The 17,999-nt window shown below is 46.3% G+C and overlaps 1 protein-coding gene across 1 annotated transcript in view; it reads right to left on the reverse strand.

Moving 5' to 3' along the window:
- Positions 1 to 8,452: 8,452 nt before the first annotated feature.
- LOC130107473 (protein-L-isoaspartate O-methyltransferase domain-containing protein 2) overlaps positions 8,453 to 17,999 on the reverse strand; it is a 32,170-nt gene continuing 22,623 nt past the window's right edge. Inside the window, exons 4-7 of the mRNA XM_056274094.1 lie at positions 11,591 to 11,693; positions 11,260 to 11,431; positions 10,424 to 10,547; positions 8,453 to 10,178 (exon numbers count right to left, since the gene is read on the reverse strand). Of these exons, the coding sequence (XP_056130069.1) occupies positions 9,601 to 10,178; positions 10,424 to 10,547; positions 11,260 to 11,431; positions 11,591 to 11,693 (977 nt within the window). The 3' untranslated portion in view covers positions 8,453 to 9,600. The remainder of the gene's footprint in view (positions 10,179 to 10,423; positions 10,548 to 11,259; positions 11,432 to 11,590; positions 11,694 to 17,999) is intronic.

The following is a 17,999-nucleotide window of genomic DNA, read 5'->3' on the forward strand; positions in this document are numbered from 1 at the left end:
CAGGAGTCAGGAACAGGTCACTGTCATCTCATTCATGTACCTGCACACACACAAGAGAGGAGACTTCGTCTCTCCCAGCCCACAGCAGTGCAACACAAAAGACAAAAACACATGTCCCAAACCTCCCAAAAACGACACCATCAAAAACATACAAAACCAGAGAGAACAAGGCAAAAAAAAAAAAAAAACAAACAGTCAACAACACAGTCCACAGGTCAACAACACAGTCCGTTCAGTAGATTTGCAACACAATTCAAAAACATCACTGTCCAAGGGAACCAACGCCAGCCAGGATGACTGTCGGAACTGCTGGTCTGCATGGGCTAGCAGTTAGCCTAGCCCGCCCCGCTTCCGCGTCCTGTCAGACCGCCCTCAGCGTCTCCCCCCTGGGCACAGCTCCGGTCAGGGCCCACAGGACGCAGCAGAGCAGGCTTCGATCCAGCGCCAGCTCTCCCAGCCAGACAACCTCAACACACCTCCCCCGCACTCCACACCACGACACAAACGCAGACACACAAAAACACTGCACACTCGACGCCAGGCGAGGCCACCGCCAGACTGCCCTCTGTGTTATCTTGGTGTTATCAGAACTGCCGGTCCGCATGGGCCACAGCCAGCCTAGCTTGCCCCGCCTCCCAGTCCGATCCAGCACCAGCGCTCCCAGCCATCAAACAAAATCGACAATCACAGACATAAGTGCTCCTAAAATTTCACGCGATGACACAACTCAGATGTAGACTGGACAAAGGCACTGGGTGAGGCCGCTGCAAACGCGAGTCCGTGCCGCCATCTTGTGCTTACGATCTTGCACCTGGCTGCTTCGTTTTTATAAAGTACAGCCCTCACAGCCTGCGTCCTATTGTTGCCTGGGGCTACACACCCGCTGCCCAAAGGTTAACGCCCAGAAGCATCCCGCACACTGCAGAATAAGAAAAGACAGGCAGAGGACAGGGTCTGTGTGTGGACCTGCAGAGGACAGGGTCTGTGCAGGTCCACACACCGCCACATGTCTAGTGGCTCACAAGTGATGACTGAGAGGAACTATTTTTGTATGAGTCTACAGATTGTTTTTTAGGACAGTCCTACTCGTTCTACCTCTGTGTGTGTGTATGTGTGTGTGTGTGTGTGTGTGTGTGTGTGTGTGTGTGTGTGTGTGTGTGTGTGTTTTGTCTTAGAAAGCAACTCTGTGGTTTAAGTGTACAGGCCAGAGAGCAAAGCGCACTCCAGACTTGCCTCTGTCTCCATTTGCTGTAAATTCGTAGATGCTGTTCTTCCTTCGGCACACCAGGGAAGTGGGGAACAACGGGGAGAGCACTTACACATGTTAGGAAACACTAAACAAACACTCCAGGTTGTGTGTGTTGCACTCCAGGTTGTGTGTGTTGCACTCCAGGTTGTGTGTGTTGCAGTCAGCAGCTCTATCCAAGCTCAACACAAGAGCCGACCACAATTTTACTCGCCTGGAACATGCCTCTTAATACGTCAGGGTTCCAAGGTGCCTTAGTGTGGGTCCTTAATCTCTGGCCCTCTCTGAAGTGTGCTCTCAACCATCGTTCTGCCCCCCCTCCATTGCGTTCTGCCCCCCCCTCCCCCATTGCGTTCTGCAGCAGTGAATTGATATCGTCATGATTCCACGATTTCAGTCAAAATGGAAGTGCACGTTTAAAAAGTAAAGACAGAACTTTCGGACATGGCGTTCAACTGTCCCCACTTGTGGGTAAAGGGCCCAAGGAAAACGAAGGCAGGTGCTGAGGAGGTGACGTACCCCCCCTCCCCCCTCCACGTACATCATCAACCTTTGTATTGGTTTCGTCTTATGGGTCCTTGGAATGAACTGCTTCACCTAACAGAAGTATCAACTCTCTAAAACCCAAATGGAGTGCTTAACCATTCCAAGTAATTTGGTGCAATAGAACTCAGTGAACACAACACGGACTTCAGTGGGTCTGGATGCTCGGACCCGTTTCCTTCCTACGCCTACAGATGAATAATATGCAGATTTTATCAACACTGTCTCAAAGCTGTGTCTGATGCTCCCTGTTCCCCATGTTCCTCCTGCTGGGAGGTGTGTCCTGCCTGCTTGCTGCTGTGTAGGTCCTACAAACTACTGTGAGACGGCACCAGACCGGAGTCACGTGGCAGTTGAAACCCTTTGGATCCTTTGTACAGTTGTCTTTGTTTTGGCACAACAACCAGCACAGTTGCAGTGAAAGTCAAGGGAGACTAGCGACCGTCCCCAAAAAACACTTCTTAATAGAAAAAAAAGGGGGGGGTTGGCGTAGTGGTCCATTCCATTGCCTACCAACACGGGGATCGGCGGCTCGAATCCCCGTGTTACCTTCGGCTTGGTCGGCGTGCCTACAGACACAATTGGCCGCGTCTGCGGGTGGGAAGCCGGATATGGGTGTGTGTCCTGGTCGCTGCACTAGCGCCTCCTCTGGTCGGTCAGGGCGCCTGTTGGGGGGGGAAAGGAACTGGGGGGAATAGCGTGATCCTCCCACACGCTAGGTCCCCCTGGTGAAACTCCTCACTGTCAGGTGAGAAGAAGCGGCTGGTGACCCCACACGTATGGGAGGAGGCATGTGGTAGTCTGCAGTCCTCCCCGGGTCAGCAGAGGGGGTGGAGCAGAGACCGGGACGGCTCGGAGGAGTGGGTTAATTGGCCGAGTACAATTGGGGGGAAAAAGAAAAATTTTAAAAAAGGATCTTAACTGCCTCTTGGCCCACGTGTGCTGCATGTTGCGTGTTTAGAAACGTGTGTCGGTGATAGGCAATCCTCCGTCACGTGAGCAGGTGTAAAGTAGAAGCAAAACGGTGAATTTCATTATCGAGGAAAAAATCTTAAGTTATTTGCTTTTTTTTCATTTTGTTTTATAAACCTATGTAGATACATTTTTTTATTCACTTCCTCTAAACAGTTTTATTTTTGGAGTTGTGTAATTTAAAGTTCTGCACAAATGTTTATTTTTGTGCAAGGTCAGGTACAGGTTTACTGCGAGCCGGCGGAAGGCCTTCACTCGTCTACCTTCCGGTCGTCTGTAAAGTTTGGATCAACTGTCGCCAGTTGTGTTTTCGAACTTGTGTGCGGAACACTCGGCTTTATAAAGCATAAGATTATCTAAAATACTGTAGCGAATTCGGGGGACAACGCAACCACAGCAACTGCCGCGGCCGGGAAGCGAGCCCGTGTCGCCCACACCGCAGGAGGCGCCGGTAACCGCTCGACTAAAGGGTCAGACCTGTTACCTTGAGACTAACGTGCCTTATTAGTAGTTTACAGTCATCACTAGTGTAACGTGCATGGATAGAACACACGCTGGCCGCTGCCTGGCGGGTCTGACCCTACAGTCTAGCGGTTAGCGATGTCTCCTGCGGTGCGGGCGATACAGGTTCGCTTCCCGGCCGCGGCAGTTCCTGTGGTTGCGTTGTCCCCCGAATTTGCTACAATACTACAATCTCCTCTGGAATCAAACCCTTGAGGTGACGTGAATATTGTAGAGCCGTGTACCTGCCGTGTGGTTTTTGAGAGTCTGATTGTTCATGAGTTTGGGTGCCCGAGTTGTAATCGGTCCATTTAAGAATCTGTTTTCTGTCTTAGTCTGGCCGCAGACCCTTCCCTCACTGACCCCATCGCCATGCTACTGGAGGCTGCATACCCAACCTCCACCTCCACGTCCGCCTCTCACGTGCTGAAGTTTCTAGCCAAACCTGAGAATATGCTGGTGCATTTCGATCTTCAACTGGCTGTGTATATTAACTGTTTAGTTTCTTTTGATTATTAAAGACTACTATATAATGACACCACAACGCTGTGTCCTGTTGGCGAGTTTTCTGTGGTTGTTTGGGAGCGATGTCCTCCGTAGGGTGTCTGGGCTCGGCCTTAGAGACAGGGTGAGGAGCTCGGACATCCGGGGGGAGGTCGAAAGGAGCCAGTGGAGGTGGTTCGGGCATCTGATCAGGATGCCTCCTGGGCGCCTTCCTTTGGAGGTTTTCTGGGCACGTCGCGAACTCGGAGGAGGAGACCAAATTACGCCCACAATTCAGTCCGTCCGTCCGCTCATCCTCATAACTGTGGACGTAACTTGATGTGTACAACTTGAAACGTTCCCCCCCGCGTGCTGGGGAGGTGCAGCTGGAAGTTTGTCGACGTTTATCCATGGTAAATCTTGCGGAAACCGGTATGACCGCTGCAGTACAAACCGGAAGTCGGTGGACTATGCACAGAGTCGATTGGCCGTGTCTGCGGATGGGGAGCCGGATGTGGGTATGTGTCCTGGTCGCTGCACTAGCGCCTCCTCTGGTCGGTCGGGGCGCCTGTTTGGGGGGAGGGGGAACTGGGGGGGACTAGTGCGATCGTCCCACGCGCTACGTCCCCCTGGCGAAACTCCTGAGTGTCAGGTGAAAAGACGCGCGTATCAGTAACAAGTTTAAGGAAGCGTCTTAGCTTGTGTTAGAGAGATTCAAACTAGATATGGATTGTAAGGGTGATTTTTGTGGACTAGAAAAAGAGAGTATCACCCATCTGTTCTTCCAGTGTATATATACAAGAATGTTCTGGATTGGTGTAGCCAACTTTCTAAAAAAGAGACTTCAGATGAATATTGCAATAGTAGTGTAAACTACTAATAAGACACGTTAGTCCCTAGCTAACGTGTCTGACCCTTTAGCCGAGCGGTTAGTGATGTCGCCTTGTGGTGCAGTACACCCGTATCGAATCCCGCACCGGGCAAGAAAATAACCGGTTACATTGGTGGCAGCGGTGGGATCCGGAAGTGCGCAGATCCTCAGAAATCTCTTCGGAGCGCGGGAATAACAAAGCGCGAGGGCGCGCTTCCGGGGAGGGTGACGACTGAAGAAAATAGCAAATTATTATTTTCTTGCCCGGTGCGGGATTCGATACGGGGTGTACTACACCGCAAGGCGACATCACTAACCGCTCGGCTAAAGGGTCAGATCCGTTTGCTAGGGGCTAACGTGTCTTATTAGTAGTTTACAGTAGTAAAGGTGAGGTTGGAAATAACACGTTGCACGTCATAAAACTAGTTATTACTTTTGGAAAATCCCACATTCATAAGAAAGAAACGGTCGGGAACCAAGCCAAATTTACTGCACTTTATTAATGATTGTACCTCTGTACAGGAAAATGTGTCCAATAAAGAATGAAAAACGCTGCACTCTAACAGCAACTCACGCTAGCCTTCAGATTTTGTGCGATGGACTTTATTGACCGCAGTCAAGGATACAGCTCAAATGTCAAAAGAACGGGCCATCCTTGCCAAAACGTGATGCAAGTGGAGAAAGTACAATATACATTCAGCAGAGAATCACAACTGCAAAAAAGAACCGAGTATTCATGATTTCCAGCCAAACAGAAAGAATGGTTTTACATACAGTACTTTAAGAACCAACAGCAGTAGAAAGGGAAGAGTGGTGGATACGGGGATAGGAAGTCCAAGTACTACACGCTCACTAATGGGACTCATTCACTCCAAATGCTAACTGTCCTTGAACTCTGGATGCGACCGTCCCATAAATAAAGATACATATCAAACCTTGTGACCTCATCAATTCGTCCAAAGAATTCTTTTTTAAGGATTTTTTCCCCCCTTTACCCCACTCTTCCGAGCCGTCCCGGTCGCTGCTCCTCCCCCTCTGCCGATCTGGGCACGGCTGCAGACTACCATATGCCTCCTCCCATACATGTGGAGTCACCAGCCGCTTCTTTTCACCTGACAGTGAGGAGTTTCACCAGGGGAACGTAGCGCATGGGAGGATCACGCTATTCCCCCCGGTTCCCCCGAACAGGCGCCCCGACCGACCAGAGGAGGCGCTAGTGCAACGACCAGTACACATAACCACATCCGGCTTCCCACCCGCAGACACGGCCAATTGTGTCGGTAGGGACCAAGCCGGAGGTAACACGGGGATTCGAACCGGAGATCCCCGTGTTGGTAGGCAACGGCACAGACCGCTACGCTACCCGGACGCCCCCATCCAGAGAATTCTGCTTTTCATTCGCAATTCAATTCATACTGCAGAATCCAAACTATGGAAAGTCTTAAGGCTTCAACTACCGGTGACAAGAAGTAAAACGTGACACTCTATCCGAAGCGTGAGTGGAAGAGCGAGACAGCTTTCACAATGAACATGAGCATGGATTCATTAAAAGATCACAAGGAACTGGGACTGTACAGATGAAATGTACTGATCATTTCAACCTCCACCGACTACCGAGGTGCTACTGGTCTGCTGATCAGAGAAAGGTGTCCTGTTCAGTATTAAGACGTCATACGAAATAGGTTTGGCACAGAAGGAGGAAGAAAATTTGGAACCAAAGCAACCAAAACAAAACAAATAATGCCCCGTTTAACCAGAAACACAACTGCCCTTGAAATGCGTTTAAACTGTCTACACATGAAAACACCTGTTTACACCTGTTTACATCTGTTTTTGTTGCTTTTCTTTGTGATTCACAAATCTCACACACGAAACAAAATCCACGAGAAATTTTCACTTCAATTCTCAAACGTCTGCAAAAGAAAACAGAATAATACACGAACATAACAATTAAGCACTAGTGACACACCAACAAAATGTGTATCATGATGGCAAAGAAAACCGTTTGCACCATCAGAAAACAAAATCCAAGTTCTTGTATTGATCATGCTGGTCTGAACTCTCGTGTCAGCTAACAGAGTGTGAAGTGGTACATTAGACAGTATCGTCATCATCTTCAATGTTCTGTCTGTTCCATCCAAGACTTTACTGGCACCAAGAGAAAAGCTTTGAAACGACCTTTGGTTACACGTGTTTGGGTTTATTCGGGTCATGAGACGAACAAACTGATCAAATAAAAAATTGCATAGAAATGAAAGAAAAAAAACCCCTCATGAATCAAAGCTTCAATATCGTAAAATAGTTGAAATGAAAATGAACCCATCATCGCTGAAACCCAATACATGTTGAGAGGCAACCCATTAGAAATGCAAGTATTTAAGCACAAAAGTTAAAACCATTTGTTTTGGGCTGTGATGCGGATTTGAGCTCCTGTTGTACTTGGGAATCGGTGGAAATCACTCCCAGTCGCCACCGTTACCACCACAGCTGAAACACAACAGCCGCAGATACAAAATCATTAAATATGATATGATTAGTCTACCGGACCTTCTCCTATCACCACCATCCGCTGGTACCCACAAACTCAATCTGCAGTGCCTTGCAGAAGTATTCAATTCCCTTGACGGTCATCACTAATTTCTGGATTATAAAAGATATTCACACATCTGTTCCTGAACAATATTATTGTTGTGAACCCATAAGCTCTAACAGATGTTCCCAGAGCCAAAATAAGTTATGTTTCACTGACTTTATGAATAAATTAAAAACTAAAATACAGTGCCTTGCATAAGTATTCAACTTCCACATATCAGTACTTTGAAGAGTACAATTTTGTTGCAATAGCAGCCATCATTCTCTTGGGGTAAGTATGTACAAGCTTTGCCCATTCTTCTTGGCAGAATTTGTACAGGTCTTGCAGGTTGGTGGGATGGCGCCTCTGGACTGCGATTTTCAGTCTGTGCCACAGATTTTCAATGTGGATGTGTTTCAGACTTTGACTTTGCCACTCCAAAACGTTCACCTTTTTGTTGCTGAGCCATGCCATTCCTGCAGGAAGATGAACCTTCTCCCAAGCTTCAGTTTTATGGCAGACTGCAACAGGTTTTCTTCCAATATTTCCCTGGATTCTCCATCCATTCCTCCCTCAGTTTGAACAAGGTTCCCAGTGTCTGCAGATGAAAAGCAACCCCGTAGCGTTATGCTGCCGCTGCCATGCTTCACTGTAGGGAGGGTGTTTTGTAGGGCACGAGCAGTGTTAGGTTTGCACTACACACAACGCTTTGAGTTTTTGCCAAAAAGCTCAACTTTCATCTCATCGGACCGCAAAACCTTTACCCACATCCTAACTGGGTCTCTCATGCTTGGTAGCAAACTCCAAGCGTGCTTTTATATGCACAGTTTTGAGCACCGGCTTCTTTCTTGCACCCTCCCATACAGGCCAGATTTATGGAGAGTCCGTGATATGGTTGACTCATGCACATTTACTGCAGTTTCAGCCACTGACCTCTGGAGCCCCTTCACAGTGACTGCAGGATCATTTGTGGCTTTCCTCACCAGCCCACGTCTTGCTCGGACACTTGGCTTTGAGGGACGGCCTGTCCTACAAAACGTCTGGGTGGTGTGATACAGCTTCCACTTTCTGACATGGATCCAACAGTGTTCCGTGGGACATCCAAACACTTGGATATTGTTTCGTAATTTAATAAAAAGTCAGTGAAACATAACTTATTTTGCCTTTGGGAACATGCTGTTAGAGCTTATGGGCTCACAAAAATAATATTGCTCAGGAACAGATGTGTGAGTATCTTTTATAATCCACAAATTAGTGACGACTGTCAAGGGGGTTGAATACTTTTGCAAGGCGCTGTAGGGAGGGTGTTTTTTAGGGCATCAGCAGTGTTAGCACTTGACCTTATACATAAGGTCCAGCTTTGGGCAGAACTGTACTCTTATCATTCCTTTTTGAAAAACCTCATTCCTTTCAAATAAAAACAAAAAAACACACCCCTTCTGCCACTAACCAACATGGGACAAGCCACACAGTGGTCCAAATCTTTTTCAAAAGGTCCTTTTCCACAGGAACCTGAGATCCTCTTCTGCGGTTCATGGCTGCGCTCACAGTCGATGTGTAAAAAAGAGCGGTCCTTCTTCTAGTTCATCCCAAAAACAAAACAAACCTAACTCCCCCAGCTCGCTGGGAAAGTTCCCTCTCCCTTTTTAGCGCTACAGTAAGTATATCTATCTGTACATGGCCATGTCCTGGCTGCAACATCAACTCTGCCTAAACCCCGGACCCGAATGATGGTGGTCTCTCTCAACCCTTCTGAATGACTTTTGTACGTTATGATCTGTGGACCCAAGTGCTCTTAGTTACAGTGTTAGGCTATGCTAGATTAGTAAAGTACGTCAAAGTCAAAACACAAAAGAGAACTCTGCAGTGAAAACTGACCAACTTGATAAGGAGTATGTATTCTGCACCAACACAGCATTTTATAACTTTAAGAGAGATTTGTGGTGACGGGAAGGAGACATGGGCTGTTACATCATCCGTCTTTTTGTTTTTTTTTCTGACCTAACGGCCCTTTTCTTTTCTCCACGTTGTACAGAGAGACAGCAGTAAAGCCCTCCCCCCACCCCCGTCATCATCACCGGTGAAATAGTATTAATCACTAGCTGTATCAGGAAAAGAAAGAAGTAACAGTGGGAGAGAGGATAAAAGAGAGAGAGGGTGAAAGAGAGCGGGCGGGCAACCGAGTAGATTAGGACGGGTTATAGAGAGAGGCGAACAGTGTATGGAGGGTCATGACGGGACAGGAGGGGTCTAGGGTGATTTTGGGGGGGTAAGTAAGTAAGGTAAGCACACCTGTTGCCCCCCCCCCATATGGGTGGAAGTGGGAATAACGGAGGCTTCAGCCACCGCTAGGTTACTGGTCCTAGCTCTGCGCCTTTAAGGGCTCCAGACCCAGCTCCAGACCTGCCGGGCTCATTTCTCGCGGTAGTACAACAAGTACATCTTCAGAGGCTCGGGCAGCGGCAGGCCCAGGATCCTCTCCCTCAGGGTATTCACAGCTGTCTCCGGTCGAAGCAGCTCACCCGTCTCCCTCTCCTCTTCCTCCTCTTGCTCTTCCTCCCCCTCCTCCGCCACTGCCAGCACTTCCTCATCCTCTTCCATCACACCTCCCGCCCCTTTCCCCACCCTCCTGCCACCTCGCTTCTGTCGCCGCCCCAGCCTCCCTCCTTCCTCCTCCTCCTCCTCGTTGTCCTCCGCTATCCCCCCCTGGTTGTTGTTGCTGTCCAGAGGAGCGAGGCTGGCGCTACCACCACCACCGCTGGCCACCACCTGTCGAGTGGCCAAAACCAGGGCATTGCAGTGGCGCCGGTGGACACGCCGACGTTTGAAGCGGGGGCCATACTTGTGGAGCCCGGCCACTGCCAAACCCCGCCCCACGCTGAATGAGGAACCTCGACTGCGCAATTGACTGTCATGGCTGTCTGTCACCCTTAGGGTGTGCCGGATGGAGATGCGAGCCAGCTCCTGCAACGTCCGCACCTCATACATGGCTGTAAGATTTTGAAAAACACACAGAGTGGGCAAGACGATATGAGAGGAAACAGGGAGGGTGGGGGAGAGAAAGTGTACGAGTTAATACATTCAATTTGTCAACATTGCAATGTGGCTGTATCTTCAAGATGTTTTGTTAAGTTGTGGTTGTACCCATAACAACATTCCCTCTGTAGTGTTTCTGCAAACCTCTGGGCAATCCACAGAAAAGTGGCTTAGTGGAGTTGTGTGAAGAGAGACTCACGTAGAGGTACGGTCTTGGCTTTGCCGTTAGCACAGTGTTTAGGCAGGACCAGAGGAGCGAAGGAGACAGAGATGATCTTTTTGGTCTCCCAGCTGTTCAGGCCAGTACGAGTGATCTTGGTCAACTGAGGACATTACAAATGAATGTTAACAATCAGGAGAGCATGTTGAGCACCTATAAAGTTTTGGGGGTTTTTTTTGGGGGGGGGAATTTTTTTCCCCCTTTTTCTCCCCAATTGTATCTGGCCAATTACCCCACTCTTTCGAGCCGTCCTGGTCGCTGCTCCACCCCCTCTGCCAATCCGGGGCTGCAGACTACCACATGCCTCCTCCAATACATGTGGAGTCACCAGCCGCTTCTTTTCACCTGACAGTGAGGAGTTTCACCAAGGGGACGTAGCGTGTGGGAGGATCATGCCATTCCCCCAGTTCTCCCTCCCCCCCAAACAGGCACCCCGACCGACCAGAGGAGGCGCTAGTGCAGCGACCAGGACAAATAACCACATCAACCAGCTTCCCACCCACAAACACGGCCAATTGTGTCTGTAGGGACACCCGACCAAGCCGGAGGTAACACGGGGATTCGAACCGACGATCCCCGTGTTGGTAGGCAATGGAATAGACTGCTACACCACCCAGACATAAACTTTTAATAATAAACGTAATCTCTCATGAATGGATGAACAGTTCCAAGGCTCTTGACAGACATTAAAGTATTAACAAAATAAAAGCCAAAAAGCCAAAACACAAAACCTAGAGCAGAGACCAACTTAAGTGGAATGTCAGAACTGCAGAGGAATACACCATCAACCTGTGCTCCAAAGCCAGTACACTAACCTTCTCCTCGAGGGGCAGCACTAGAATGCCCCCCAGCTTGAGCAGGTTCTTCATGTAGTCCTCATGCTCTCTCTGCACCCCGGCCCCACAGTACACCCTGTCATACTGCCGGCTCTCGGGGGGGATCTCCAGGCAGTTGCCCATCACAAAGGATGGCTCACAGAACTCAAACCTCAAGAAGGGAATGTAGAGAACATGATAAACAAGGCAAACATGGCATATTCATACAAACACACACATTTAGAGAGGACGATGACACAATATTTTTGGCTCATGAAGAGATCAACAGGAAATAGTGAATGATGTAGCTGGATACACTTGGAAAACCCACTTGTCAAAGCTTTCGCTGGTTTTAATGAAGTAATCGAGTTTCTGGTAGGCATACTCTATCACATCTGCATGCAGCTCCACCCCGTGGTTAACTCCAAATGGTCCTAGAACAGTTAACAGAGCGTTGCATTTTCATAGGATACACACACCGTCAGCAAGCTGAACTAAGTATTTCTATATAACCATTTACTTTTCTACCTAAGCTTCAGTAGATATGCAGATGGTTCAAGTGTTAATTCAAGTCTTCAGTCAAGTTTTAAGTCAAGTTGTGGTTTTAAGACAAGCATGAGTGCCCATGTAGTGTGCCTGCTCCCCCTCTTTCTTCTATGAATGTCTAATGACCATGGGATCAGCTCTCTCTCTCTCTCTCTCTCTCTCTCTCTCTCTCTCTCTCTCTCTCTCTCTCTCTCTCTCTCTCTCTCTCTCTCTCTCTCTCTCTCTCTCTCTCTCTCTCTCTCTCTCTCTCTCTCTCTCTCTCTCTCTCTCTCTCTCTCTCTCTCTCTCTCTCTCTCTCTCTCTCTCTCTCTCTCTCTCTCTCTCTATGACTTCTGGATCTAAGATCCTGTTTGTCTTCTCTTGGTCACAGTCCCACCATCCTGGAGATCTATGCAATCTCTTCCTCTTGTGTGAATGCTGTGTCAGTCTTCCTCGCCTACTGTGTGCATGTGAAGTCTATTCTCTCTGCAGGGCCCCACTGGTTTTGTGGCGCAGGGCTCCCTACAGGGTTGTCTTGGTCACAAATTCACAAAATTTGTCTTGCACCCTCTTTACAATTTTATTACTCGGTACTTATAAATTTGCTAAATTTTATGCATTAATTGTACGTATTCTACATTATTCTGGAGAAACTTCTGGTGTGTTGAGGAGGTAAGACATGTCTCCCCATGCTCTGAAAAAACGTGACTTAAGATTACCTATTTTCAGCACAGTTGTGCCTATTTTTAATGTCTGGCATTCTTTGGACAACTTTCAGACCAAGGTAAATCAATACTTTGGAGGATGTTACCAATAAAAATGCAAAACAGACCCCGGGAGAGCAGGCCGCAAACAGACCCTGCCTCACCTTCAAAGGTGGGAGATGGGGGCGCCAGTGGTGCTTTGGATGATACACCACTACATTCCGTGACGGAGTCGCTCAAATGCTACATTTATGGGAAAATTGATTCATTATCCTCCACACCAAGCATGGAGATAGCTTCCGGCAAAGAGGAGCTGAAGAATTCGATTGACCAAATACAACGAAAGACTGACTCCCATGGAACAGGCATCCACTGACCACAGCACCCGTATAACCAAGCTGGAGTCGACAGTGGCTATGCTGAGTACCCAGCTCGAGTGGCTTTTTCTTCACTTTGTCACCACGTTATATTATTCTCGGGTAGCAACACTTTAGGTGCTGAGCTACCGCGGAGCATTTTTGGTATATGCTGTAGCAGCCATAAATTAAATGAACAAAAAACAAAAGAACAAAGGGGGAAAATAAATTAAAAAAATAAGTAAATAAATAAGCAAAAAGGAAAAGGAGAATAGAAGAGAGAAGGTTGAGATTTAAATTGTAAGCCCATCAATTGTAAGCCCAAAACTTGGTAAGGCCATTCCTCCAGCTTCACTGGGTTTCTTAAGGCTTGCTTTGTGTATCCGAGGCATTTTTCCATTCCAAATAAATTACGAAATAAATTTATCTAGCGAAGAGAAGAATGTATTTTTAATATAAACTGGCATACATTGAAAGATGTATAAAAATTTGGGTAAGATATTAATTTTAACTGCATTAATATGACCTGCGAGAGATACAGGGAGCCCAGATCTGCATTCCAGATCAAGTTTAGTATGGCCTGGCAGAGTTAGAAAGTTAACGTTTGAAAATATCATTATATCTCCGTGTTACAACAATGCGAAGATAAGTAATTTGTTAGATGAAATCTTGAACGGAAGGGAGCTAAGCAGACATTTATCAGTCGCGAAGTTAATTGGGATTAGTTTACTTTGTGTAATTTGAGTTTATATCCAGAAAGAATTCCCAAATCCCTCATTTATGTCAAGCTCTTAGGGATGCAGATTAAGGACTCAGATACAAAAACCAACAAATCATCAACAAAAAGTGATACCTTATGTCCCTGGTCTCTATGAATACCTCGGATGTTATAGTTGCTACACAGGGCCATGGCCAGAGGTTCTATTGCTATCAAAAAGAGCAGGGGGCTTAAAAGGCACCCTTATCTACTTCTTCTGTCTAACTGGAAAGAGGAAGAGATTTTATAATTTGTACATATTGAGGCCTTCGCGGATGAGTACAATAATCTGATCCTGGACATAAAATTATCACCAAAACCAAAGTTTTGGTCGAAAGCCTTTTCTGCATCAAATGATACCACCACCTACCTCAGGGGTCATAGAAGGCTTAGAATAAAGAATGTTAAAAAGATGATGAAAATTAAAAACAGAGTGCCTGTTTTTGACAAATCCAGTCTGGTCTGGGGAAATTATAACTGGAAGCACCGTCTCTAAACGGTGAGCTAAGGCTTTAGCCAGTATCTTTGCATCTGTATTAAGTAGTGAGATAGGTCGGTAAGAGGCCCATTGAAGGGGGTTCTTACCCTTCTTGAGCAATATAGAAGCTAAGGCTTCAAATAACGACAGGGGGAGAGAGTGAGCACTGAATGATTCACCAAACATTTCCGTCAATAGTGGGGAAAAAAGCTTTGAAAATTTCTTATAAAATTCAGTTGGGAAACCATCTGGCCCTGGAGACTTGCCACTCTGCATGGCTCAATTTACTTGCATTATTTCAATTTCAGAGATGGGCTCCTCAAGTCTATCTTTAACATTCACATCAACGGAGGGGATCCCAAATTGTTGGAAAAAATAATCCATTAATGACGGATCTTCAGGGGGGTCAGAAGCATAAAGTTTAGAATAAAAGTTACGAAATGTATCATTTATTTTATCACATGGTCAGTAGTGATGATACCCAAGGGCATATGAATTTCTACTATGGTTTACCGAGCCAATCCCTGGCGAAGCTGATGTGGAAGAATTCTACCGGATTTCTCCCCCTTGTTCATAATTATTGGAGCATGATTTCAAAAGGAGGCATGCTGCATGCCCAGTTGACAAAACTTCAAATTCCGTTTGTACTGATAGATGTTTTTTATATAGGTCGGGCGAAAGGAAAGTGGCATACATTTTATCAAGTTCCAGGATTTCATCCTGTAAGGCATTAATACATTGCATTTAACATTTTCGGGCATAGGCAGAGTAAGACATAATTTGACTCCTCATATGAGCTTTTAATGTCTCCCATAAAGCTGCCATGGATATGTCTGGGGTTCGATTTATTTCGAGAAATGAACTAATTTGATTAGACAAAAATGGGATGAAAGCTTCGTCAGAAAGTAAGAGAGAGAGTTAAAGCACCACAGTCAGCAAGATAAGGATTGGATTGGTAAAGTTAGCTCGAGTCAATGGGGCGTGGTCTGACATTATGACAGCCTGATAACTGCATTTTCAAACCGATGAGAGTAGTTTATTGTCTAGTAAAAAGTAATAATTCCGCGAGTAAGTCTTATGAACATGGGGGAAAAAATGAATGGTCACGAGCCGTGGGATTTAGAAAACCCCAAACAGCTAAGAGTACATCAGCTACAGCTAAGAGTCCATGTGATTACAACCATCCCCAAATCCTCTGTGAATAGTACACATTGCCACTGAAAATCACGACAATTTGCATATGAAACCGATTGTTTTTTTGGTCGTTATGCCACTGTATTGTTTATAAGGGTGGGGATACCTGGAGTCAGTTGAGACTGAAGAGGTCACTTAGATGAGTGATGAAACGTTTCTCTCAATAAACGTGTCCAGATGAACTGAGTCAGCTTTCTACGATTTTCTTACTTGGATGCATAAAGACATAATAATTAAAACCTTTCTGAAAATCTGGAACCAATTTAGATACTGTTTTGGCTTTCAAACATTTTCATCTTCTGCTCCATTAACAGCAAACCACACCTTTCTCCCTTCCTTGATTGACGGTACCTTTTAAATATGGTCCAATCTTGGAATCCAAACACTCCGAGACCTTTATCTTAATCACACCTTTGCCTCCCTCCAGCAGTTATCAGAGAAGTATATTCTCCCTAGACATCACTTCTTTAGATATCGACAAGTTCAAGTTTTATCAGCAACAAATCCTCTCAGTTCCCTTACCAATCCGAGACTGCCTTTGGACTGCTTTCTTAAACCTATCCCTAAGTTGAAAGACATGCTGTATCTTTATGGTGAGAAACAATCGCTATGTCTCGCTCCTCTAGACTCTGTAAAAACCCTATGGCAAAGTGATCTTGGAGAGAAAATTACAGAAGAGCACTGGGAAATAAGCTCTTAATAGAGTGCATACATCTATCTCTGCAAAATATGAGCCAACATTCCTCATCGCTTTCATTCCACAAAGGTCCGATTTTCTAAGATTTACAGAGATGTAGACCCAATCTGTGACAGATATCACTGACCTCCAGCTACACATGCAAATATGTTTTGGTCCTGTCCATCTTTACAAACTTTCTGGCCTGAGCTTTTGTAGACATTGTCGAGAAAAGTTGGGAAGCTGATTAAACCACATGCTATGACTGCACTATTTGGGGTTGCCCCACCCTTACTATAACTCTCAGCCTTCAAAGCAGATTTGATTGCATTTGCCAACTTGCTGGTCAGATGCTTAATCCTTCTGAAATGGAAATCTTCTGTACCACCTTCTCACAACCTTTGGGTTGTTCATGTTCTTAATCAGACATGCGGTCTGGGGTTTGATAAATAAATTCAATAAGATGTGGGACCCATTCTTTAGACTTGTGGAGGGGTTCAGTTTCCCGGCTGTTCCTGCGTGAATCATATAGGGCCTCTTCTTGTTTTCTGAATTAATTATCACATTTGGAACTGTGGTATACAGTGTAAGCTTCTGTGATTATACCTCACTTTATTTGTATGATGTGTGGAGTAATGGTGTATAGCTTAACGGAAATGCCCTTTATATACTTTTATGTGCATATGATGTACATTTACTTCATTTTATTTATTTTTTGTGAGCAGGTGTGTTGCTGCTTTTGTAATTGTATATTCCCTTTGTTTGAAAATTTTATAATAATGAAAAAAGATACGTTACCTTGCTCTGTGTAATCTATGATGTTACGTCATAACTCTGTTATTTGTGTATTTTGTATAGTTGACACCTACTGCATGTCTGTCCTTCCTGAAAGAGGGATCCATCCTATGTTGCTCTTCCTGAGGTTTCTCCCATTTTTTCCTGATAAGGTTTTTCTTGTTGAGTTTTGCCTCATTCCTGTCTAGGGTCCAAGGAGAGAGGATATGTCGTATATGTTGTCGTTGCTGCCGTTTTGTCATTATTGGACGGATATACAGGTAATGACCCCAGCTAATGAGCAAATGACTACAAGTGCAGTCTGCAGATGTGGCAAGGTCTGCAAAAACCCAAGAGTTCTAAAGATCCACTAGACCAAGATGGGCTGCTTGATGAAGGAGCAAGTGGTGCAATGCACAGTGCAAGTACCTGATACAGCGCCTGGTGAGACAAAGGAGGAGCTAGGCCCGGAGACACCCCACAGTGCCCAGAACCTCCAAGCACCATAAGCTACACCCCAAAGTAGACCATCAGAATATTGTCGGGTTTTGTGGCCCACTGCCAACAAAGAGTCAGAGTGGCACCAGTTCGACAAAGATGTGGATGCAGCCCTTGTGTCATGTCTCCACCCCTGTCATAGCCATTATCTCCTAATGTTCCCTGTTTCTAATTATCTTCCCTCTCCTTGTGTATTTAGTCAGCGTGCTCCTTGCTTCCCGTGCCAGTTCGTCTTAGCCCATTGTTGCAAGCGGTCCAGCCTTTTGTACCTCTTTTGATGACCTTCTGATGTTTTTTGGACTCCGGATCTGGAATTCTGATTTTGCCTCTGCCTTACCTCTTTATTTTTTATTTCTATTTTTTCAACTACTTTATTAATCCTCATGGGGGAATTTCTTTCTCTGCATTTAACCCACCCTAGCTGTGTAGCTAGGAGCAGTGGGCAGCCGTGGTGCAGCACCTGGGGACCAACTCCAGTTCGTCTTGCCATGCCTCAGTCAGGGACACAGACAGGAGTATTAACCCTAACATGCATGTCTTTTTGTTGCTGGGGGAAACTGGAGCACCTGGAGAAAACCCACCACAGACACAGGGAGAACATGCAAACTCCACACAGAAGACGACCTTGGATGACCCCCGAGGTTGGACAACCCCAGGGTTTGAGCCCAGCACCTTCTTGCTGTGAGGCAACAGCGCTAACCACTGCACCACCGTGCCGCCCTTCTTCTTTTTTCTTTTTTTTTTAGATTGTTTGCCTCCTCTGTCTGACCGCCTGTGT

Source organism: Lampris incognitus, chromosome 2, assembly GCF_029633865.1.
Source record: "Lampris incognitus isolate fLamInc1 chromosome 2, fLamInc1.hap2, whole genome shotgun sequence".
Lineage (NCBI taxonomy): Eukaryota > Metazoa > Chordata > Actinopteri > Lampriformes > Lampridae > Lampris > Lampris incognitus.